Source organism: Oryctolagus cuniculus, chromosome 2 (genome assembly GCF_964237555.1).
Source record: "Oryctolagus cuniculus chromosome 2, mOryCun1.1, whole genome shotgun sequence".
NCBI lineage: Eukaryota > Metazoa > Chordata > Mammalia > Lagomorpha > Leporidae > Oryctolagus > Oryctolagus cuniculus.
Window position 1 is genome coordinate 33164680 of NC_091433.1, and position 25686 is coordinate 33190365.

Consider the following 25686-nt stretch of genomic DNA (forward strand, 5'->3'; position numbering starts at 1 on the left):
GGCAGTGGAGGATGGCCCAAGTGCTTGGGCCCTGTACCCACATGGGAGATCAGGAGAATCACCTGGCTCCTGGCTTCGGATCAGCGCAGCGCAGGCCGTAGCGGCCATTTGGGGGGTGAACCAACGGCAAAAGGAAGACCTTTCTCTCTGTCTCTCTCTCTCACTGTCCACTCTGCCTGTCCAAAAAAAAAAAATTTACTTATTTATTTGCAAGGCAGAGTTACAGAGAGAGCGAGATCTTCCATGCACTGTTTAACTTCCAAATGGCTGCAATGGCTGGGGCCAGCCAAAGCCAGGAGCCAAGAGTTTCCTTCTGGTGTCCCACATGGGTGGCAGGTCCCAAGCACTTGGGCCATCCTCTGCTGCTCTCCCAGGCACGTTAGCAGGGAGCCAGGTCAGAATTGGAGCAGCTAGGACATGTACTGGCACTCATGGGATGCCAGCATCGCACAGGTGGCAGCTTTACTCACTATGCCACAACACTGGCCCCTAAACTAAATATTTCTTGCAGATACAAAGAAGCTGTCGTGGCTTATGAAAATGCAAAACAGTGGGACAGTGTGATCCGGATCTACCTTGATCACCTCAATAATCCTGAAAAAGCCGTCAGTGTTGTCAGAGACACCCAGTCTCTGGATGGAGCCAAAATGGTCGCCAGGTAACAGTGCATTCATATTTTTTCATTTTCAAACACTGATCTTAAAAGAAAGCCCACACCTCTCCCCACAAATAAGTAAATTCAAAAGGAATATTTGTTCTTTTGAATTTTTTTTGTGTGTATTTAAGTGTTTAAACTCAAAGGCTGTCTTACATGGTCAGCATATGAGAACACATTTTTCATGAATAAGTATATAATGTAGAATTGCAGTTTATCCAACAGGTTTTTTTATTCTTTTTAATCAGTTATTCTAATTCAAAAATATTTTGCTTCACAAATCATAAACTTACTTTGTATGAGTCACTCTAATTACTTTGTTTAGATTTTTTCTACAGCTAGGTGACTACGGGTCTGCCATCCAGTTTCTTGTCATGTCCAAATGTAACAATGAGGCCTTCACACTGGCTCAGCAACACAACAAAATGGAAATCTACGCAGACATCATTGGTAAATTGGCATTGTTTTCCCTAATTCCTCCTATGGATTTTAAACAGAAAAACATTGACACTCATGATCTAATTATCAGATCACAGTTGGTGTAGATGTATCCCCTTATACATAGACACAGGTATCTAAATGTATGTTACTTGTTAGATTTCAAGATCCCTACTATTTCAAGGTGAGATGCTATCATAAAAAGAACCGTTTTCAAAAATCAAGGTTTTTGGGGGGTGAATTCCAAGAGAGATCAGATTCCCTAAATCTGGCTATTTGTCAACCACTAAAGTAAAGCAAGATTTCAAAATGAAGAGGATAGGAAATGCAGGATGAATTTTGAAAATATAAATATTTTCATGACTTTTAAGTTAGTTACAAATCAAGGATATATGTTTATTGTGATGAAAAGTGATATACCCAAGATGTGGTTTTTTAAGATTTTAAAGATCCAAAAGAGAATTTTGTATTTAAGAATAGAATACCTGGGAGGGGCTGGCACCGTGGCTCACTTGGTTAATCCTCCATCTGAGGTGCCGGCATCCCATATGGACGCTGGTTCTAGTCCCGGCTGCTCCTCTTCCAGTCCAGCTCTCTGCTGTGGCCCGGGATAGCAGTGGAGGATGGCCCAGGTGCTTGGGCCCTGCACCCACATGGGAGACCTGGAGGAAGCACCTAGCTCCTGGCTTCGGATCAGCGCAGCGCAGGCCAAAGCGGCCATTTTGGGGGTGAACCAACGGAAGGAAGACCTTTCTCTCTCTGTCACTGTCTATAACTCTACCTGTCAAATAAATAAATAAATAAATAAAGGAAAAGTATTTCCAAATATATAATTATATTTTTATGAATATCTAAACATAAATTAAACTTTAAATAGGGGGCTGGTGCCATGGCTCACTTGGTCAATCCTCCACCTGTGGCACTGGCAAGGCAGTGGAGGATGGTCTAAGTTCTTGGGCCCCTGCACCCGCATGGGAGACCAGGATGAAGCTCCTGGCTTCGGATCGGTGCAGTTCTGACTGTAACAGCCATTTGGGGGGTGAACCAATCGAAGGAACACTTTTCTCTCTGTCTCTCTCTCTCACTGTCTATAATTCTGTCAAATAAATTTTTAAAAATATACCTGCTTATAGGTTTTCTTACTGTGTTTGTAATTATTCTTAGGAAATACTGAAATAATTTTCATATCTTCACTGTATGGGCCATATAATGTTATTTGTATTGTTTTGCTTGAATATTTTATTGTAATAAAATATGCATAACAAAAATTTAATTTAAAAATGTACAGTTCTGTTATATTAAGTACATTTACATTGTTGTATAATGAGAGTTAAATACTGTAAGTTGATATTTTGATTTAACATGGCATGAAAATTAGCCATGTCTGTTTCAAATGATGATTTATTTGAAGCTCCTCATCTGTAGAACTTTTTCATCATCCCAGGCTAAATTCTGCACCTGTTGACCACCACTCCCGCTCCCCTCTCACGCCTCTCTGCCAATGTTCTGTATTACTCCCTCTTAATTTACTTTCCATCTCTGTTCTAATCTGCCTTCCATCTCCATGAATTTGTTCATTAAGTGGAATCATAAAATATTTGTCCTTTCTGTTATTTTGCTTTTTAAAATTCACAAAATGACCATATGAGTTGAAAAGAGAATTCATCAGAAAAAAAATTTGTTTTAAGTCTTCAATGAGACAAATAGGTAAAGGCATCTTCTGTTGTCTTGGGAAGCCAGTGATTAAGCAAAGAGCTAAAGAAAACAAGAAAGTACTGATAAAGGAGACCTTCTGATGACGTTTCCGTCCTGACGTTACACATCACAGTTCCACTGAAGCACTCGGGTTTCCTAAGTTCTGGTGGATAAGGCCTGTCCATGTGAGATATGAAGGGGACCTCACAAAGTTCAGAGAAAAACAGAATCGAAAAATACGTTTATTTTGGTGTAAAATTTTTAAATCCTTGCATAATTTTTTCGTAATACATACTTCCTATGAGCTTTGTGCAAGACCCCATGTGTATGTCCTCCAGGCCCCAAACACACACAGACACACACACTTTTCTCTGCTTCACTCTATGCCTTTCTCTGCTCATCTGCCAGTCAGGAGGCATTGCTGTGCTTCAATATGCTGTTTGCAGGCTAAGTGTAAGGGCTGCCATGGCTAAGTGTAAGCAGTGAGTCGGTGCTCCAACTGGGGTCCTTCTTCCTCTGTGCTTAATATACTCAAGCCCCAAACCAAAAGAAGCAATGCAGCCTTGGACTAGTGTCTGTGGGCAACTTGAGGATCTTCTTCCCCATCTGTCTGACAAACATACCCAGAATATTGTTTAAGGTGGTCCTGCTGAGGAAGGGAGATGGTGTTACATATTGTGTTATGGTTCACTTAGCTCCTGATTGTTCTGAACTCCAGGCAAGCCACGGTTGAAGTTATAGCCATAGTCATTCCTGTTGTTTCAGGAAATGAAATTGAGACTCTTAATGACAAAGCCCTGAAGGATAATAGCAAACCATAACCTGGAGCCTCACAAAAACCTCAGAATTTCCTCTCCTGATTCCCATTTAGAATGAAAAGAAGCTAGGACACAGTTAATGTTTGGAATAATGATCACAAATGGGTTTTGTGATGCAAATAGTCAGTAATAATAACTTTGATGTTTCCTGGTAGGAGTTGTTAATCGCCTATTTTCAGACTACCTGTTTTTAGGTCTTATTTTTAGGTTAGCAATAAAAGATAAACGAGTTTTCCTCAAATATTTTACCCCTTGCGTCTCGTTGCAGGGTCTGAAAACACCACGAATGAAGACTATCAAAGCATTGCCTTATACTTCGAAGGAGAGAAAAGGCATCTGCAGGCTGGAAAATTCTTCTTGCTGTGTGGCCAGCATTCACGGGTTAGTATTTGCTAAGAAAGCATACCCTGGGCTCTTCAGGAATGAGTATAGGAAATACTTTTAAATGCAGACAGCCAGTGTGGAAATCTCAGAGCCGTGGAACTCTTCCTGCCCCTCCCACACCCGGCCAGAGGCCTCCTCTGTAAAGCCTCTCCCATCTGTTGCTTTCCATCTTTGCCACCAGCAGCCCAGCCCAAGCCCAGGGCACCACACTTCTGATTATTGCCAAAGTTTGTTCTGGTTTCTCCATCTGTAATTCATCCTTCATTTTGTTCCCCAAAGAGAAGAGTCCTCCTAGTCAAAGAGCTCCTTTGCATAAGGCCAAACAGGGCACATAGCGAGTGAGGCTGTGAGGGGCAGCTGTGCAGCCCTGTTGATTGTGTGCCAGGGTGGGAACTTGTGGATGGGACACTGGTTTTCCGAAGGGGACATCTGCTCCTCACCTCTGTCGGAATTGTTGCCACTCAGGAGTTTGGGCCCCCAGGGTGCCACATCAGGTGATTTTTTCAAGAAACTCCAAAGTCCCAAGTCTCCCCGTTTTGCAGTGTTGGCCCAGGTGTTTATATAAAAGCTCACTGGCCAAAGAACACATGCCTGTGTGTGAACTCAGCCTCCAGGCAACCAATCTGCTGTTTCTGGCCTCTGACATGCATGCAAACTCCTTAGCTGGCACTTGAGAATTTCCACTATTTGACCAGCCAGTCTGCGCTTCCCAAACTGGCATCCGGGGATTTCCATGGAAAAACCCGATGCTGCACTCCGACAGCTAGGGCTTTATCCAGCCTCGTTCTCCATCCAGGTTCCGCCCTGCTCATCCTTCAGGTTCCTGTTTCTCTGTGACATCTTCATGGTCCTTCTCACGCATGGCCGTTGTTTCTTCCTCAGAGCACCTGGAAGCCAAGTGGCCACGCTGCCCATTTGTCTTTTCAGCCTTTAACGAGCAGGGAATGTCCAACCCACAGGCCATTTGAGGCTCATGAAATCGTTCGGTCTGGCCCTGCCAAGACCACCGCAGACAGGATTCAAAATTCAGCCAGTCTATAGCAGGCTGATTTTTAAGCTGATAGTTTTCTACAGTCCACAGATGATGTCCTAACTATCCAGGTGGCCCTCGGGAGAAAAAAGTTCCCCACCCCTGCTTTTTATGACCTTCCGTTTCTTCGTAGGTGTGACGGTGTGGTGGTCAGGAATGAGAGCTTCCTGAGGCGCCTTATGCTGTCACCACCTCACACTGATCTCCCCATAGCACCAGCAGAAGGGCCTCGCCGTGCCGCTCCTGATGCACGGGGTCCAGAACAGTCTCAGCTACATAGCAGCAGGTTGTCACTGTGAATACAAATAATTAAATCTCCCTACTGAAAGAGGGTACATAATGCGTTTTAATTTCATCAGAAATCCAAACTAGATTTCTTCAGAGGGTTAACTGGGTTTTACAGTTTTTTGAACTTTTTTTTTTTTTTTTTTTGACAGGCAGAGTTAGAGACAGAGAGAAAGGTCTTCCTTCCATTGGTTCACCCCCCAAATGGCTGCTATAGCGGGCGCGCTGCGCCAATCCGAAGCCAGGAGCCAAGTGCTTTTCCTGGTCTCCCATGCAGGTGCAGGGCCCGAGCACTTGGGCCATCCTCCACTGCCTTCCCCGGGCCACAGCAGAGAGCTGGCCTGGAAGAGGGGCAACCGGGACAGAATCTGGCGCCCCACCCGGAACTAGAACCCAGGGGTGCCAGCGCCACAGGCAGAGGATTAGTCTAGTGAGCCGCGACGCCAGCCATTACCCAGCTTTTCAAGTATATATTTAAGACCCAGCACTGTGTAAACCCCTGAATGAGATGAAGCTGTTTTGATCAACTGTGATGATTTTTTGTGTATGAAAGCTTTGTTTCTCCCAGTGTGAAAGCCGTCAGGACATCTTTCATTGCTGTGCAATTCTCATTTTTCAGGCACTTAAACACTTTCTAAAATGTCCGAGCTCAGAAGATAACATGGCTATAGAAATGGCAATTGAGACTGTAAGTAACCACTGTAATGGAACTTTCAAGAATGCCAATATTTTTAAAACTTTTTGAGGAAATTTCCAAATCTATGTGAAATAGACCAGTTTAACAAGTCCCTGTAATTGTCACTCCACCCCCTTTCCCTCAGTTAGTCTAGAGCAAATATCAGCCATCGCTGCCTCATTTATGGGTACAGTATTCATGTGTAAACCTTCGTGTTTTCTTTTAGCTCTACTTTACATACAGTCAAGTTCACGATTCCTAAGTATTCAGCTTGATTAAGTTTCTCATATTTGAGGATGCTTCAGAAAGTATGTGGAAAAATGGAATTAAAAGATTAAGTTATTTGCTTGCAAAAAACGTTTTGAAATCCATGCATATCTTTTCCACAACACACAAGTTCTGTGAGCTTTCTGACCAGCCCTCCTCTGTATGCCTGTGTACCTCCTCCCCAGATCAGACCTAGAGCTTTTCCAGCTCCCCAGAAGGTTCCCTCGTGTTATCTCCCCGTTGGTACCCCCCCGCCAAGGGTAACGCAGCTCTGACTTCTGTCCTTGTCAGCAGGTGCTGCCTGTTTGTGACCTTTGTATAAATGGAATTGTGTGTGTATTACCCTTCGGGGTCCAGTTCCTTTCAGCCGGCTTGGTGTCTGTGAATGCGTCTGTGTTGTTGCATGTAGCAATATTTCTTATTCATCACAGTATTCTGCCATATGACTATGATGCAGTTTATTTACTTCTAATGGATTTCTGCAGTTTGGGTGTATTATGATTAAAGTAACCATAAAGCTGTTAATGCCAGCGTCCATAAGCACCCAGTTTTTTTGGGTATATATGTGAATATATATACATTTATGTGTATACATAAAATAAATAAATAGGTAAATAAAAATATATATGTATTTTTAGCAATAGTAGGTACTACCATTCTGTTCATGGTAGTTATACCAGTTTATACTCTACCAGCAATATAAGACATTTTAGTCACTTCCTAACTTTACTAATACTTAGTCTACTGCAATTTATTTATTCTGATAGATGTGTGCTGGTATCTCATTATGGTTTTCATTCATTTTTTTTCTAATGACTAATGATATTGAGCACCTTTTCATCTTTATTGGCCATGTGACTATCCTCTTTTTTAAAAAAATTATTTGTTTATTTGAAAGGCAGAGCTACAGAGAGGGAGAGAGAGAGAGAGGTCTTCCATCTGCTGGTTCACTCCCCAAATGGCCGGAATGGCCAGAGCTGCGCGGATCTGAAGCCAGGAGCCAGGAACTTCTTCCAGGTCTCCCATGTGGGTGCAGGGGCCCAAGGACTTGGGCCATCTTCTACTGCTTTCCCAGGCCGCAGCAGGGAGTTGGATAGGAAGTGGAGCAGCCGTGACTTGAACCAGCGCCCATATGGGATGCCAGCAGTGCAGGCAGTGGCTTTACCTGCCATACTACAGTGCCGGCCCCATGACTATCCTCTTTTTAGGAAGTTTTCTTCAGGTCTTTTTCCCCGATTTTGGATTATATCATCTCAAATTCTTGCTGATTTGTAGAATTTTATTATGCATACTGGATATCAGTCTTTTTGTTACATATATGTATCATGAACATCTCTCAAGGTCTGGCTTACTTTTTTATTCTCTAGTGGTGTTTTAATGAACAGAAATTTTTAAGTTTTACATAAAATTCAATTTATGTATCTTTTATAGTTAATGCTTTTTATGTCTAATTTAAGAAAGCTTTGCCTATCTCATATTTAAGGAGATATTTCCCCTATGTTTTCTTTCACAAATGGAATCATTTTAGATTTCTCAGTTACACAAATGCTTATCCAAAATTGATTTTTGTGTGTGGGGTGGGGTAGGAGCCAACGATCTTTAATTTCTATTTGGATATCCAGTGTTCCTTAGCACTGCTTCTCAAATTACCGTCCTTTCCTCCACTGAAGTACCACGGAGTGTTTGTCAGAGATGAAATGACCACTTATGTGTGGATCTGCCCTTACATTCTTTAGTCTCTTCCTTTGATTTAGTGTCTATCCCTTGTTCCAGTACTACACTATCTTAATTATTAAAAGGAATATATATTATAATCATTCTGTTTCTATGGATTTGCTTATTCTAGACATTTCATAGAAAGGGAGTCATGTGATATGTGGCCTTTTGCATCTCACATCTTCGCTTTTGCATAATGTTTCCGAGGTTCGTCCTTGTTGTAGCACATATCAGGACTTCGTACCATATTACATTGCATGACTGCATCACGTTTTCTGTATTCAGCCCTTGATGGAAACTGGAGTTGTTTCCACTTTTTGGCTATTATGAATAATGCTGCAGTTAACATTTGTGTGTAGTGTTCATGCGGACGTGTGTTTTCATTTCTCTTGAATATTACCTACGAGTAGAATTGTTAAGCCTTGTGGAAATTTCCTCTCCCATAGAAGAAAGCTCATTCAGTACTGGAGTTAACCTCCGCCAGATGAAGACCTTCTCAAGGTCAAGGGCTCATCTTTTTATATAAGGAGCAGTTAGTGCATCGCAGACACTTAATCTTTGTTGAATTGAACACATTCACCCCAGCCCAGGGCCGGCAGTACACAGGCGATGAAAGTGTTGTTCCCCATCATCCATTCCTTCCTACCATGGGGCCTCTCCCCTTGGGGGGTGTGAGTTGGGGGTAGTAACCTTTACTTGTGATTTGCATTTTCTCACCATCTGTGCACTGTTTCACCTGCTGATTCTCAACCAAGAGCCATACCCCTTCATTACTTGAGAATATCTTCAAAACAGCCATTCTTGCCCCATCCCCACCCCACACACCTCAGGGTTCTGAACGACTTCCTGTGCATGTAAGAGACAATGAGTACAAGGCCTGAGTGACCCCTGGGATGTGACTGGGGAAGGTGCAGGTTCCAGAGTCGTGTTGGGGCCTTCATTACCACTTTGCTATCTGCTTCTGCCTTTCTCACCCCCTCAACTTTCTCCAGAAGGTCCCCAGTGGCCCCTTGCCCAATAAAGAAGTCCCTACTCAGTCCTCCGCCTACTCCATGTTGTGGGGACATGATCCACTGCTATAGTATGTCTTTGTGAAAACTCAATCCTTAGAACACTGTGTCTGGTCTCTGGGTACTTCTCAGGCGGTCTCTTCTCAGCCCCCTTCACTGGCTCCTCTACCCCTCAAGCGTCACTGTTCCTTGCATTCTGTCCATACCCTTCAGCTTTGAGTGACCAAACTGTTCCCTGCTGGCTTGGTCGTTCCATCCCGGCCCTTTGGGTTTGCTCAGCTCGCCCTGGTGGCAGTGGCCATTGTTGCTGGTGAGAAAAACTGTAATAACCTGCTGAGTGCTGACTCCACTGGTAGGTATGCTGGATTTTCCGTGGAACATACCTAGCCTGGAAATTTCTTATTGCCTCTTTGGAAAATCAGACTTAACTGGGCATCCTGTTCTTTAATTTGCTGTGTCTGGCCACACTGTCTACTTGGCACCCCATTTAATCCCTTCTCAGGAAAACTTACTTAATCGTCACAACAGTGCTGTGAGTTAGGTACAGTGGTTAGCCTTGCTGAGTCCCCAAGCATAACCTGCTCAAGATCACACAGGTAGCAAATGCTATCACTAAAATTTGACCTCTAGCAGGCTGACTCCAGAGCCCTTGCTTTCAACCATTTCTCTATACAAGCTTAGAGAGCCAAAGCCGTCCACAAGGCCAATAGGGGAAGAAGCTCCATCATTTCTCAGTGCTGGCCTCTCTTCAAAGGAATACCGCAGTGACAAGAGCAGAGGCAACCCGGATGGTAACAGCTTGGCTTCCTCACGCTGACAGCAGCCACAGGCTGTGCAGTATGCGAATCCCTACAGCCGAGAGCCCCTCTACCCAGCAGGGGCAGGATGATCACTGCTATGTTCACGTCTACTATCTCTTCCTTCCTCCACGCCACACATAACTTCCAGACTTTTCCTCTTTTTTCTTTAAAGATTTATTTATCTATTTATTTATTTATAAGGCAGAGTGACAGAAAAATAGGGAGAAACAGAGAGAAGGAGATCTTCCATCCACTGGTTCACTCCCCAAATGGCTGCAACAGCCAGGGCCAGGCCAGACTGAAGCCAGGAGCCAGGAGCTTCTTCCGGATCTCCCACATAGGTGCAGGGGCCCAAGCATGTGGGCCATCTTTTGCTGCTTTCCTCGGTGTATTAGCAGGGGGCTGGGTTGGAAGTGGAGCAGCAGGGACGTGAACCAGCAATACAATATTGGATGCAGGCATTGTGGGTAGCAGCCCCTCCCCTCTATTTTAACAGATACAAAAATGTCTTCATTTTGCCAATAATCCCCTATGTTTTCCCCACATTCCTAACCTTGCAGGTTCTGTTCCTACTAAAACTGCTACAACATAGTACCTACTCTGTCCTAATCAACATCCCCAGCACCTGAGTGACTTAACTCTTATCCTCATGCACATGACTTATGAATGGAGGTTTCTCAGCCAGGATCCTGAGCCCCTCTCGGCACCTCCAGGGCACGCGCTGCCTTCCACTCTCCGTTGCCCTTAGCTGTCATGGGCAAGAGCGTTTCCCCACGCTCGGCAGGAGGATACTGCTTCAGGCCGCTCCTCGGCTCAAGATGCCGTTCTCAAGGGACCACAGCCACTCATCTTAATTGTCATTGAAACACCCGAGAAGTGGGTTTTCTGTGTGTGTGGGGGGGTGGGTGTGTAAGAAGGATGGGTTTTGATTGATAGAGACTACAAATGAATGAGGAAAGATGCTGAGCCTGCACCATGTTAACATATCTTATGGTTTCCTTTTTACTCTGTTTCCTAAGCAGACGATTGTTTGTCTTCCTCCTGCCAAGGTTTCAGATGCTGAATTTTCTGGCACTTTTCTCGTATTAAACAGGTCAGCCAGGCCAAGGAGGAGCTGCTGACCAGGCAGCTGATAGACCACCTGATGGGCGAGAGCGACGGCATGCCCAAGGTACCGCAGGGGCTGCCTGCCTGGGGCTGCGGGCCTGAGCCAGGGTTTCACCCGTCACACACTTGGCAAGTTTCCTGTCTGAAAGCCGCCACAGATCTCTAGACAGACGCTGCTTCCTGGAGGGTATTATGTATATTCTCTCTTGAACTGGCATCGCCAGCTTGTAACAGCCAGGCCCCTCCAGGTACCAGTCCTCACTGCACAGTGAGTGTCTCTCAAATGGGAGCGTTTTGATCTAGGAAGTAAGAAAATGCACACTCCAAGTGTGACAGCACTGGTCCTAAAATTCAGTGCACTTTATTCATAGTCCAGAAACTGCAGGATGACCAAAAAATAAGCGCTTGCAAGTATCTTGCTATCTCTTGCTGTAATACTGAGTAGAAATAAACACTGAGCATGTTTTCAAAACATGATTCCTGCAGAATCGGTGTTCTCTCAGTCCTGAGGGGCCTCACACGCCCTTGGGAATGCCCCGTGGTGGTTTCTTCCCCTCCCCTCTGTGTTCAGAGAGCTCTGCGTGCAAACTGGAGTCCCTGACGTGAAGGAGGGGAGCAGGCTGTCAGTTGTCAGGACTGTGGGGAGAGCCGCTGAGGCCCCCGGTTAGCCCGGTTCCCGTGAGCTGCTCCAGCCCTCCTCCCGCCACGTTCACGTCCAATGGTCTGGAAACCAGCATCAAAGGCAGGACATTTCAGAGCTGCAACAGGAAAGAGCCTGACCCAAGACCACAGAAAATGTATAGGCTAGGAAAAACGTGCATAGATGTAAAAATCTTTGAACCTCACAAAGTTGGTGTGGGGTGTTTAAGAATACGTTTTCCAGGCTCGTGAGGGAGACTGTGGGGAGCAGGCTTGGGAACACAGACGCCAAAGACAGACCACTGGAGTTCTAATCCTAGCTCTGCCCGCCTCCCGCTGTTTGAGTTTCTCATCTGTGAAATCAGGAGAACAGTGCTTTCCTCCTGGGCGGGCATGAGGACTTAAAAGAGTTCCTCTCGCCAAAGTGCCAAGTAAACCTCCACCTGGCACATACTCAACCCTGAGTAAGTGTGTGGTAAACTAATTTACTTTTTTTTTTAATAATGTCATTTCTCTGTGCCTGGCACATGAATGTGGTTCTTATTTTTTAGTTTAAGATTTATTTATTTATTTATTTGAAAGTCAGAGTTACACACACAGAGAGAAAGAGGTCTTCCATCCTCTGGTTCACTCCCCAATTGGCCGCAATGGCTGGAGCTGTGCCAATCCGAAGCCAGGAGCTTCCTCCAGGTCTTCTCATGTGGGTGCAAGGGCTCAAGGACTTGAGCCATCTTCTACTGTTTTCCCAAGCCACAGCAGAGAGCTGGATCAGAAGTGGAGCAGCTGGGACTTGAACTGGCGCCCATATGGGATGCTGGCACTGCAGGCGGCGGCTTTACCTGCTTCGCCACAGCGCCAGCCCCTGAATGTGGTTCTTAATGAAACTCAGACTTACAGGTATTTCTCTGAGCTGACCACCAAAAAGTGATGTTTCTCTAACGATTTGTGTGCCAGGATGCCAAGTACCTGTTCCGCTTGTACATGGCTCTGAAGCAGTACCCGGAGGCCGCCCGCACCGCCGTCATCATCGCCCGCGAAGAGCAGTCCGCAGGTGGGTGTGGGCGCCCCCTCCCTCCCCCACTCCAGCACAAGCCGTGGCCTCTGTGCCTGGGGAAGAGTGGCCAATGGCCAGTGTAGACGCGCTCTGCGCCCAGCTGGCCAAGGCGAGGGAGGCACTGAGACTGGGCACCGTCTCACTCCCCTGACCTCGTGGACGAGAGTGAGGCTTGGTCCCGCAGACCTGGCCCTGCGGGGTGCTCTGCCCTCGCACACGGGTCTGCCAGACCGGTCTGCCGGATGAGTCAGTGAGGCGACTTTCGGCTTTGAGTGTCGCGAGCCGACTCTTGAACGTTCACCCATGTGGAACACAGTTTTGGAAAATACTGGATTAGTATCGGCTTAGTGTCGGCCCAGGCCCTGGCGCTGGGAGCTCGGGACATGGGGAAGGGGCCGCGGTCCTGCCCTCCAGGGCGCACCGTCTCACGGGAGGGGACAGGTGCTAGAGGAGAAGGCAGCCGGAGACGGGATCCGAAGGCCAGGGGAGAGCCGAGGGTAACGGGCTCGGGCTGGGAGGAGCGGGACAGGAAGGGAACCCGGCACGGGGCAGCCCTGCGGGGATTTGCGCTGGATCCCAATGCCTCTGTTTTCAGCCAGGGTGTGATGGCGGCGTCTGGGCCCAGGGTGGGCTCCTCCGACATCAGAATGAAACCCAGGAGTGGCCATCGGCGCCCTCCCTTGCGGAGCATGGGTGGGAGTGGGGCAGGGTGGAGGGACGGGCGCTGACGCCGTGGTAGACACCGGCTTGCGCTCCTGGGGGATTGCCCGGACACGGAACTCATCAACAGCAACAGGGAGCTGCCGCGGCGCGCTGGAGAAGCAGCAGCGCCAGTTACCAGCACTGCAGGTAGGACGAGGCCCCCAGAGCGGCCCTCGCAGTGACGTCACTCCCACCCTCCCCCAAGGAAACTACCGGAACGCGCACGACGTTCTGTTCAGTATGTACGCAGAGCTGAAGTCGCAGAAGATCAAGATTCCCTCCGAGATGGCCACCAACCTCATGATTCTGCACAGCTACATCCTCGTGAAGGTGAGGCCCGGGCGGGCGCTGGTGGCCGGGTGTGCTCCTCACCTGGGCGGGGGTGGGGTGGGGTGGGGTCCCCGGGCGCCTCTGCACCGGAGGAGAGCTGCCTCCCGGGTCTCTGCAGTGCACGATGCAGAATAACCACCACGCGCTGTCTTTTGTGCACCCCCCATCACCACCACCAAAGCAGAACGATGCGGATGTATCCCCTGCAGCTAAAATAGAAGTATACTGAAGAAACGAGCAACAGTGGCTTCCAAAGGAGCGGGGCCCGGAGCAGGGGAAGCCCCCAGCTCGGGGCGGGGTGGGGGTTGCTGAGGGCGGAAAGGGAGGGTACGGGCTCCTCCGTGTGTGTCCTTCCGCCTTGCGTGAATTCTGAAGCATCTCGACATAGTCCCCTGCCCAGAAAGTTAGATTGGCTTAAGACAATGTGTCTGTCCAGGGTGTGTTAGCATATTAATTGCATTTTAGTAGAGCTTCCCAAAGTCCACTGGTTTTAATAGTGTTTAGTTTGCATCTGAATATAGAAATAATGTATGTTCACAAAAAATATAGAAAAATATAATAAAAAATTCACCCTTTATCACCCAGATACATTCATTAACAGTTTCTATATTCTCTACACATCTATACACGCACAAATATACTTGTTATGATTTTTTTCTACCAAATTGGGATTATATTTGTGTCCAGGTATATATTTTCTTAATCAGTAATTCTCAAGAGAAACAAAATAGATCATGCAGCCATCAAATACTTTTGTAGATAATTTATATAGGTGTTATATAATAGGCATTATTATATAACATGGAAATTTATACACACTAATCTTTGTAAAAATACAATCAGACCACTTAGATGTTTCTCAAAATTTTGCCCTAGGTCAAAGCACCTCTCTCCCTACTTATGCTAAATTGGTTCTCTGACCAGTCCACAAGCGCTTGTTTACCTATGAAGGTCCCTAGCAGAGTAGTCATGTTGTCAGTGTGTGTGTCTACACTGTCCAATAGACCTTTCTACACTGATAGCCCTGTTCTGTATCTGGGCTGCCCATTATGGCCACTGCTAGCCCAGCTGTGGAGCGCTTGAAGTGCAGCTAACTCAACTGAAAGACTGTATGTTTTGTTTTATATAATTTTAATATTTTTAATTAGAGACAGGCCTATCCACTGACCCATTCTCTGTATCCCTGCAATGGCCAGGAATGCAGCCCACATGGATGTCAGGAACCCAACCAGCTGCCTCCTGGGGTCTGCACTGGCAGGAAGCTGGAGTCAGAAGTCAGAGCCAGGCCCTGAACCCAGGCACTCTGATGCTGGACACGGTCATCTTAACCTCGTGGCCAAATGCCCACACCCTGTGATTTTAATTTTTAAATAGCCACTTAACTAATGGCTACCATAGTAGATCACACAGATCTGTAACGCTGACTAAGAGGGAAATGCACTTAGAATTCCAACTTGCAACCCCCAGGAGTACGTTTCCCTTGAGCCTTGCACAGAGAAAGGGGTCAGATGGAAGAGGGAGGTCTTTCTCAGCTTCAGGCCTGAGTGGTGACGCCAGTGCTGGGAGCAGTCCCACAACATGGCGGCTCTAGGAGTTGGTGAAAGATGACAAGCAAAAATAGGATGCCCTGGGCAGATGTTTGGCAAAATGGTTAAGATACCGTGGGGCCGAGTCCCTTATTGGAGTGTCTAGGTTGGAGTCCTGCCTCTCCGCCTGATTCCAGCTTTCTGCTGATCCAACCCTGGAAGGCGGTGGCGATGTCTGCCACTTACATGAGAGACCAGGATTGAATTCCTGGCGCTGCTGGCTTTGGTGTGGCCTGGGCCCAGCCATCGCTGGCATTTAGGAAGTGAAACCAGTGGACGGGAACTTGCTCACTCAGATAAATTAAAAAAAAAAGGGGGGGGGGGGGGAGGACTCCTGTAAGGAGCCTTCTAGAACAGGGCTTTCCACCACAGTAAGCCACAGGGATGCTTCTCGAATCCTTTTCTTGCCCTCTGGCCCCAAAGACAGGCTCATCACTTCCATTCCAGCCAGACAGCCTCCTCGCCCCTCCCACCCGACAAGCGCCTTTGGGACTCTTCCCCTTTGCTCTCATCTCTCCTTAGCACCAAGCATTTCCAAGATTTGCTAAGATTTATAACTGTGCCACCACAAGGGAAACTGAGACCCTATCAGATAAGAATAAACTGATGCAGAGATGTCGCAGGCATCGTTGACCCAAAGGACCGGAGCACACTCCATCCACATTCCCAGGGAGTCCGAACTGAGCTTGGGTGATGGGGACTGTGACGGAAGGGCGGCAGGGACAGACAGCTGAGCTGGGCGGTGCTGAGGCCGAGTCAGCGGAGGGCGAGGAAGGATGAGCAGCAGGGGCTCGCCTTCCTTTTTTTTTTTTTTAAGACTCATTTATTTTACTTGAAAGTCAGAGTTATATAGAAAGAGGAGAGGCAGAGAGAGAGAGGTCTTCCATCTGCTGGTTCATTCCCCAGATGGACGCAACAGCCAGAACTGCACCGATCCAAAGCCAGGAGCCTCCTCTGGGTCCCCCATGCAGGTGCAGGAGCCCGAGGCCTTGGGCCATCTTCTACCGCTTTCTCAGCCCACAGCAGAGAGCTGATAGGAAGTGGAGCAGCCGGAACTCGAACCAACACCCATATGGGATGCCGGCACTGCAGGCAGCAGCTTTACCTGCTACACCACAGCATCAGGGGCTCCCCTTCCTTTAAACTTGGCTCGTGCTAGTTAGGGTGTGGCACTCAGTACATTATACCATCCCCCATTCGCTTGGACCTGCTCCCTGGGAGTCAGCTGGTATTATCAGTCCCCCATAATAGCCAGTAAGATATGTGGCCCAGGACAAAGTGGAACACAAAAGCATGGAGCAGGTGGGGCCAGCAGCCACAGTGCCAGGCGGCAGCTGTGGCGAGGAGGAGAAATGAGGGCGACATCCCAGTGACGTCAGCCAAGAAAGGCCACGATGGAGGAGCTGTTCATGTGGGGGTACGAGGCATGCGTCGGGGCTGGTCAGAGGAATGCAGTGTCTTCTTTCAGATTCACATGAAGAGTGGAGACCACATGAAGGCGGCTCGCATGCTCATCCGGGTGGCCAACAACATCAGCAAGTTCCCGTCCCGTGAGTAGTTCCTGACGCGCACGCCACCAGCCTGTCTCCCTGTGCACGGCACGGGCGAGATCTGCGCTCAGTAACCCTGCCGGCCAGAGTCCTCTCGGTGCAGTCACTCACCACGCCCCCGTGAGGTGGTATCCAGGGGTCCCCGAGACCACCCTGTGTGCAATGGTTCTTCCCGAGGAGGAATCCCGAGACTCACCCCATAGTACTGCGAAGGCCAAGACTGATGACAGCGCCGTCAGCTACAGCGAGAGGCGCGGCCACGGGAGTCACGCAGAACACAAGTACTTCCTCCAGGACTGAGCCGTGGCCACGCGTGTGAAACGCGTACCCAGAGGTCCGTTAGAGACTCAAGCAGATTGTATCGAGGGCTGACCATGTAGAGACACCCCCCCACACACACATCGGGCAGGGACCAAGTCTTCCAGACCCCCGAAGGCAGCTCACTGTGACCCACCTGCACAACATCCCAGGCACTCATGGCGGTGCTATTTGGAAGCGGATGGCCCCTTCCCTGAATCCAGTTCCAGATGCCGGCCGAGGGCTGTGTGTAACTGGCCCTTCAAAGGGTGGCCATCTCTGGCCGGCACATGTGCAGTCTGGTGCAGGTGCGGGTTTCCCTGGCTCACAGATAAGCAGAGTGGGGCCCATGAAGTGAGGGAACACTGGCTTAAGATCACTGCTGTCAGCCAAGAGCGCTGACTCTGTGGCCCCGGCCCCAGGAGGACACGGCCTCCACAAGAGGCCCCGTTATTCTAAATGTCCTGGTAGCACTCTTAAGGAGCAGGCCCGGCCCAGTCTGTTCTGTGAGGGGCCAGATGTCCAGATGTTACGTCGCAGCTTTGCGGCCCACGCGGTGCGTTGCAGCCCTTCGGCCCTGCCGTCTCGGCAGAAGCAGTACCCAAACCAGAGCACGGCCGCGCTCCACTGTTTCTGGACGTAGAAATGTGAACCTCATATAACATGTCATTAAATATTCCTCTTAATTTTTTTCAACCATTTAAAAATAAAAAAAATAAATAAATAAATAAAAAACCTTCTTAGCTCCTGGGCCGTACTCACTGTCAGGGAGCCAGGTCCGGTCCACGGGCCAGCGTGCCAACCTCCGCTCTCTAAATGCATTCTCTGTGGCTCAGGAAAAAGACTTTCGCATAACTGTAGCCCACCGGGAGCAGAGGTGGGCGTGCGCCCGGGGACTGTTTGGTTAAGAAGTCATGGTCTTCGCGCCAGTCCTTGAGCATCTGTCCTGAAGGTGTGTTAGATGGCAACACAGGGGTTGGTCCAGCAAGGAGTCCGTGTCTGCGCCCCGTCGGCTGCAGAACCTCATCTCGCCGTGGGGAAGGAGGCTGAGGCCCTGGCACAGGTGTCGGCTCAGGCAGCAAGTCCCCATGGCGGAGGGCAGCCCACGGGGTCCCCAGGGGAGAGACGGGAACAGCACACAGCCTGGCTGCTGTCCTCGTGAAACGGGCCGACCTGCGTCCTGGCGCACAAGCAAAGCTCCGCAAGCCGTGCCCTGTCTCCCGGCTGCGTGCCAGCAGCGCTGAGCACAGGGACAGTGTGTGCTTTCTGCCCCCCTCCGTGCTGCAGACATCGTGCCGATCCTGACGTCCACGGTGCTCAAGTGCCACCGGGCGGGCCTGAAGAACTCCGCGTTCAGCTTCGCAGCCATGCTCATGAGGCCCGAGTACCGCAACAAAATAGACGTGAAGTACAAGAAGAAGATCGAGGCGATGGTCAGGTAGGCGGGGCCAGCCAGGCCCACCCTTGCGTTTCGTAAAGGCACTTTGCCAAAGTGGGCTGCTAACGTGCAGGCGTCCTAAGAGCACGGCTGGGGGTGGGGGCTGTGTTCAGCTGCCAGCCCAACATCCAGCCATGGCTCGAACAAGCCAGCATTCATGGACTTGTAGTCCAGGGCCGACGCCACCAAGCACAGACCCGTCTGTCTGCTAAGCTTTACTGTGCATAGCCAGAGGAGTCTTCCTCATAGCTACAAAAAGTCTGCTGCGCCTCCAGACGTCACATCCCCACTCGAGGCAGCCTGTGTATTCGGGGAGGCAGTGTCCCCAGGACTTGCACTTCGACCTCCTCGGCTAGGCCTCTGGCACTCTCTCCCCCACCTGCGAAGCATACTGCACAGTGCTGTGGCCGAGGGTGGAGACTGCTGCCATGTAGGCCGCAGTGTCTGCCCGGAGGGAGGATTCGACAGTGTTCGCGGCGTGAGAGTGAGCCCAGTGCCCAGAGCGCACTTGCAAATCCCGTGCAGCTCCAAGAGCGGTCAGGCTCGTTTCACTTCAGGAAGCAGCAGGCAGCCCTACCACGTACGAGAGGAAGCATCGCCGCGCGTGTTGGTTCTGTCCCCCTCGTTCGTAGTGCTGCCGTCTGGGGTGTCTGTCAGTCACGTTATGATCAGGGGCCCAGGCCGCAGCCAGGGGACGGACTGCACTGGTGAAGGCGGCGGGGTCAGTGACGCTCCACGGTCAGCTGGGCTTGGGACCAGCCTCCCAGCACAGGAACACGGGGAGCCCCCCTTCGAGAGATTCCCCAGAGGGCTCCCGGCTGCTAGTTGTCACCCTGCCTGCCTGCAAGTCAGGGCTGGGAACTCAGCGCAGCGCTCCCACACAGGCAGCGTGTGTGCACCTGAGACATCACTGCTGCCTTCCAAAGTCTGCAGCTGGCAAAAGCTGGAGTCAGGGGCTGGAGCTTGGCTCTAAGCCCAGGCCCTCGTTACCGCTAGGCTAAGTGCATGCTGTCAACAGTAGATTCGTCTGACCTAACATACCTGCTAGCATGGAAAGTGAGCTGGGAGAAAAGAACTGGGAAATGCAAGGTCGTATTCACCCCGACAGCTCAGTACCAGGCTGGCCTGGAAGAGACGCTGGTCATTCTCCAAGTGGTCCCTGGCCATGTCGTCCAATCTGTGCCTACTGACTGCATGGGGCTATTTACATTTCACTCACCCCACAGCCTTTCCCACATACACACACAAAACCAAAAACGCCAGGCTCCCCTCTTGGCACAGGAAGACAAGTGACGGGACCTACCCACGGTTTCTGCCACTCAGTGTGCTGTGAACTCCTGCTCCCTGACCCTAGTAGAGCCTGGCCAAGTATCCTACGCACTCTTCTCCCTGGAGCAGGGACGAGGGCTGACGGTGAAGGAGGTGTGTGACATGGGCCTGGTTTCCAGATGCCGTTCACCTCCACCCACACTGGAGGAAATAGGTGGTTTTCTGAAAGGACATGTGACTCCTCCTCACAGGAGACCCGACACATCCGAGACAGAAGAGGCCGTGACCCCATGTCCGTTCTGTGAATTCCCTCTCCCGGAGTGTGAGCTCCTCTGTCCTGGATGTAAAAACAACATCCCCTACTGCATTGCGACCGTAAGTGTGCAGCCCCTGCCCCTTCTCTGCCGATGTATTCCTAACCCACTTGAATACTTGACAGATGCCAACCGCCTCCTCAGCTCCGAGATCATCCCATCCTCAGCTTTCCTGCCTGACCAAGCACACAGTTTATGATCAACAAGGCAGAGTTAGACTCAGTGCACTCAGTAACCTTAGGTGAAGGCACCAGCCGGAAGCTGCTGCAGGGCGGTGTAGCCCAGGCGTGGGGACCAGGCTGACCTGGGCTCAAATGCGTCTTTTGCTACCCACAAGCGAAACAGACACCTAGTGCGGTGTGCTTTGCCTGGCTAGGGTCGTGTCTAACAATGCCTGCTGTGCCAGCAATGCAGACCAGTACCCTGCGGGAAGTCCTGGTGCCATACGGGGCGTGCTGCGGCACTTTCTAAGGGGCAGTTTTGACTTTTAGTATTTGTTAACCACTGAACTAGCACAACTTCTGTTTTTATGAATTTAGTAATGAGGTCACAAAATTGAAGATTTTCCTTTTTTTTTTTGTAAGATTTTATTTATTTGAGAGGTAGAATTACAGACAGTGAGAGGGAGAGACAGAGAAAGGTCTTCTGCCGTTGGTTCACTCCCCAGATGGCCACAACGGCCGGAGCTGTGCTGATCTGAAGCCAGGAGCTTCTTCGCTGGTCTCCCATGCGGGTGCAGGGCCCAAGCACTTGGGCCATCTTCCACTGCCCTCCCAATCCACAGCAGAGAGCTGGACTGGAAGAGGAGCAGCGGAACTAGAACCTGGCACCCATATGGGATGCCAGCGCTGCAGGCGGAGGATTAACCTACTGCGCCACAGCGCCAGCCCTGAAGTTTTTTCTTCCTTTAAACATGAACCAGTAGGATCGAGCTTTGGTCCTTCTGAGGCCCTCTTCTTGATCAGTTATCCACCGCGGGAAAGAGCAATCATCTCCTAAGTTAGGGTTCTGGCTTTTAACTGCACCTTGTTGTAACTGAATATTGGTGGCAGTTTTTAAAGCAAGCATGAATCTCACTTGGAAATGCACTGTTCCCAGGGTCGACACATGCTGAAAGATGACTGGACCGTGTGCCCGCACTGTGACTTCCCCGCGCTGTACTCGGAACTTAAGATGTAAGTGCGCCTCCCCTGACTCAGTCACAGCTCTCCCACCAACGGGCCTTGTATTCTGCAGTCTCCTTATCTGCTCATGTCCCTGGAGATCCCTGGAGACCCAAGTCGCCTTCCCGGAACCACCTCCTGTGACGGTGGACAACACTAGTGCATGAGATCGAAGACCTGAGTCTTCAGTTGCACGCTGAACATGTGTTAGGAAATGAACATAAAGTTGTTTCTCACGTGAGTGCGACCCACTACTGCACACTGAATTCCTTCTCCATTTCCCTCCTCCAAACAGCATGTTAAACACTGAAAACACATGCCCTATGTGTTCAGAAAGACTAAATGCTGCTCAGCTGAAAAAAGTCTCGGACTGTACCCAGTTCCTGCAGACAGAGGTGGAGCCGTGAGGGCACGTGCGCTGCAGGTAAGCGCCAGATCACCACTTGCGTCCAGGGCTTGGGGGCCGCGGGGGCCACTCGGCTTCCTGCTTCACAGTGGCACTGACCTCTTTTATTGTGTGTACATCATGTAGCTGCTGGCATTGGAAAATCTGACAACCAATTTTTGATCATTTTGATTTTACATATTTGAGAGGCAGATGCAGGGTGAGCTTCCATCTACTGGTCCACTCTCCAAGTGCCCACAACGGCCAAGGCTACAGCTGGGAGCCAGGAATTGATACAGGTGTCCCACACAGGTAGCAGGAGCCCAATTACTTGAGCCATCGCCTGCTGCCTCCTGCGGTCCGCATTAGCAAGAAGCTAGAATCGGGAGCTGGAGCAAGACCTTGAACCCAGGGACTGCAGTGCTGTCTGAATTAGCATCTTAAACATGAGGCCAAATGCTTGCCACTGATGTGTGTGTATAATTTGTAAACATAATACTTTAGTACAGTCTCCAAAGTGACAAAGGTTATTTGGTCAATTAGCATCATGGGGCCCAACTGGAACATGCTTTATAAAATCATATAGGGTCCTTTTTAGTCAATGCATTCAACCTAGAGCCCCCTAATAAAAATGAGGTTTATATTGTAATTCACGGGAATGTACTGTAAAAATTGTGTGTTCCAGAGATTTGGAAAACCTCCATTGCTTTTTCTTTCTGAGTCTCATTGTTGTCACATAAAAGCCCCACGCAGCCCTTCCACTTCATTCCACTGGCAAGAACTTAACTCCCATGGCCATACTGCAGAGGCAGGCAAGGAAATGTGGTCTCTAGTGGGAAGAAAACCTTGCCAAACTGTGTTTCCCTAAAGGAAGCAGCGGGAGTAATGACAGTGTGTGACACAGCCTCTCAAACGTAACCTGGCTGAAATACAACTCGAGGTTTCCCCAGGACTTGTTCTCATAGTTGCCCTGGCCCAGGACACGGTAAACAGATAAAGGAAGCCGAGATGCTACCTCGAAAAGGAGAGAAGCCAGGTCTCAAACCAGTGCCCATAAGGGATGCTAGCACTGTAGGCGGTGGCTTTACCCACTATGCCACAGCACTGACCCCTTAATGTTGAATTCTAAGCTCTGTATTATTACAGATATTTCAGATATAAATTCTTTATCCATTGTTTGCAAATAGTTTTTCTCTTTGGATATCTTTTGAGGCACAGAATTTTTGTTTTGATGAAATCTAGTGTCTAGTTCTTTTTCCCTTTGGTTGCTTGTGCTTTTGGTGTTTTATCTAAAAAGTCATGGCTGAAGCCAGTACCATGAAGCCTGCAGGAATGTGACAGTGTCACTGTTACCTGTAGTCTGCTGTGAGACAGGCTCCAGCTTCTGATGCAGACACCCAGCACCAAGTGTAAAAAGACACACTTCCGACTGGCAAGGGGTATGTCACTCTGAGTTGTAAAAGTTTTTTATTCTAGATGCAAGTCTATGACTTTTTCTGATTGGTATCTTTTTTTTTTTTTTAAAGATTTTGTATTTATTTATTTGAGATGTAAAGTTACAGACAGTGACAGGGACAGACAGGTCTTCCATTTGCTGGTTCACTCCCCAAATGGCCACAATGGCCAGAACTGAGCTGACCTGAAGCCAGGAGCTTCTTCCTGGTCTCCCATGAGGGCGCAGGGGCCCAAAGGCTTGGGCCATCTTCCACTGCTTTCCCAGGCCATAGCAGAGAGCTGGATCAGAAATGGAGCAGCTGGGCCTAGAATCAGCACCCATATGGGATGCAGGTGCCACAGGTGGAGGATTAACATACTGTACCACAGCGCTGGCCCAATTGGTATCTGATATTTTGCTTTGGTGAATTATAATTGATTAGTTTTTGAATTACATTTACTGCTTTCTGTAATGGCCTGTGATCTATCTTGAAATAATTCTTACTTACAGTGGGAGGGGGCAGGCTGGGTGTTTCCCTCACATGGAGATTCAGGCAAGAGAACGTTTCCTTTCCCCATTGAAGTACCTGGGGCCTTCGTAGACAATCAGCCACGTTTAAAGTGCGAGTCTCTTTCTTGGCCCTCTCTTGATTGCTCTTTCTTTAAAAACTATACTGTCTTGGTTAATGTGGCTTTACGTCTTTAAGTTAGGAATCGTGGTACCTGCAAACTTTGTCATTTTTTGATTGTTTTGATCACTCTTAATCAAATCTTAGAATCAGCTTGTCAAATTCCCAAATTTTCTATTACTGTGTAACAAGTTGTCATGAATTTAGCAGCATAAAGCAACACAGATTATCATCTCACAGGTTCTGTGGGTCAGTAGTCAAGGCACAGCTTAGCTTGATCTGCTGCTCAAGGCTCCCAATGCAACAGCCATGGTGTTGGTTGAGGCTTCAACCTCTCTTCCAGGTTCACCGTTGGTGGAATCCTGGTCTTTTTCTCTTTGCCAGACAGCGTGGCCTAATGTGGTTAGCACATGATATTCACAGGTCTTGCCCAAATTCAGGAGGAAGTGTCACTCAGAATGCCACCCTGGAGCTGGGGACCTCGAGGGCCATCCTAGAACTCTGCTTACCCCAAGTACACGGACGCACAGAGTCTCAGTTCTTTCCTGGCAGTATATTACATTTTTCAGTGCTGAAACCTTTCAGGCCTTTGGTGTATTTATTCAAGTAATTTGGGGAGATTTTTTTTTTTCATTTTCCAATTGTTAGTATGAAAACGTTAAACTGATTTTAGTACACTATGTATCCTGCAATTTTTCTAGTTGCACTTAAGTGTAGTGGTTGTTATTTTTAGATTCCTTCAGATTTTCTGCATGAACAGTTGTTGGGTCTATAGAGAGAAATTTACTACTTCCTAATACCTCACTGGCAGGGATCTCCAGTGTACTATTGTATAAAAATAGTGAAGTCAACATCCTGGCCTTGTTTCCATTATTGGAGGCAGGCATTCCGTACTGTCACCCCTTAATATCCACAGGGATTGGTTCCAGGACCCCCATGGTTACTGGGGCTGCTCAAATCCCTTATATAAAATCACATCATATTTGCATATATTCTGTGCACATCATTGTGTGCATTTTAAATCATTAATTCCTAATACAATAAAACTGCTACATAACTGTTATGTGGTACTTACACTGTTTTAGGAAATAATAGCCAAAGGGAAAAAAATCAAAGTCCATATGTACAATATTTTTTCAATCTGCAATTGGTGGAATCCACAGGTGTGGAACCCGTGGATACAGAGGGCTCAGTGGAGTTCACCACTGTGATGTTTAGATGTAGGAAGGCCTTTATGAGAAACCTAACAGCTTACAAAAATTGCCTTCTATTCCTAGTTTGCTGAGCTGAGTGATTTTATCAAATGCTTTTTATGCATGGGTTATTCTTCAATATGGTAAAATATGTTGATTTTTGAATGTTAAAATCAAGTTTTGTTCATGACATATACACCCACTCTGATGTACTGCTGGCTCTTTTATTAACATTATATGGAGTACAGTGTCCATGTTCATAAAGAGTATTTGAACTATAATTTTGTTTTAATTTCAAGTTTATTATCAGGTAGAGTATCTTTTCCTATTATGTCTCATCTGCTTTTTGTTCTCTGTTCCTCATATTTGGTTGATCAAATTTCAGTTTATACTGCTATTGACTTTTTACCTATAATTCTCTGCAGAATGTTTATGCTATTTCACACATATACATACATAAATCCCATTAGCTTTTTGAAGTAATCTTTTAAGTAATTTAAAATTTGAATTAAAATTTTTTTGAAATCTGAAGTTTTTTTCATGATACACGTGTTCCATAAACATTTTTAAGACCCCAACTGTGCATGGGGCCAGAATTGTGGCGTAGCAGGTTAAGCCACTCCTGTAATGCTGGCATCCTATTTGGGTACTAGTTCATGTCCTAGCTGCTCTACTTCTGACCCAGCTCCCTACTAATGTGCCTGGGAAAGCAGAAGATGGCCCTGGTCCTTGGGCCCCTGCCACCCATAGGCTCCTGGCTTTGGCCTGACCATTTGTGGAATGACCTAGCAGATGGAAGATCTCCCTCTCTACCTACAATTC

The 25686-nt window shown here is 48.3% G+C and overlaps 1 protein-coding gene across 2 annotated transcripts in view; it reads left to right on the top strand.

Annotated features, from left to right (window-relative positions):
* WDR19 (WD repeat domain 19) overlaps window positions 1-25686 on the top strand; it is an 89796-nt gene that overhangs the window by 62689 nt on the left and 1421 nt on the right. For both annotated transcript variants that reach the window (XM_008275097.4, XM_051842452.2), the window contains exons 25-36: window positions 512-658; window positions 981-1105; window positions 3875-3987; window positions 5925-5993; window positions 10868-10945; window positions 12475-12571; window positions 13482-13606; window positions 16661-16742; window positions 18327-18477; window positions 19998-20121; window positions 21159-21235; window positions 21519-21647. In XM_008275097.4, the coding sequence (XP_008273319.1) occupies window positions 512-658; window positions 981-1105; window positions 3875-3987; window positions 5925-5993; window positions 10868-10945; window positions 12475-12571; window positions 13482-13606; window positions 16661-16742; window positions 18327-18477; window positions 19998-20121; window positions 21159-21235; window positions 21519-21630 (1300 nt within the window). In that variant the 3' untranslated portion in view covers window positions 21631-21647. The remainder of the gene's footprint in view (window positions 1-511; window positions 659-980; window positions 1106-3874; window positions 3988-5924; window positions 5994-10867; window positions 10946-12474; window positions 12572-13481; window positions 13607-16660; window positions 16743-18326; window positions 18478-19997; window positions 20122-21158; window positions 21236-21518; window positions 21648-25686) is intronic.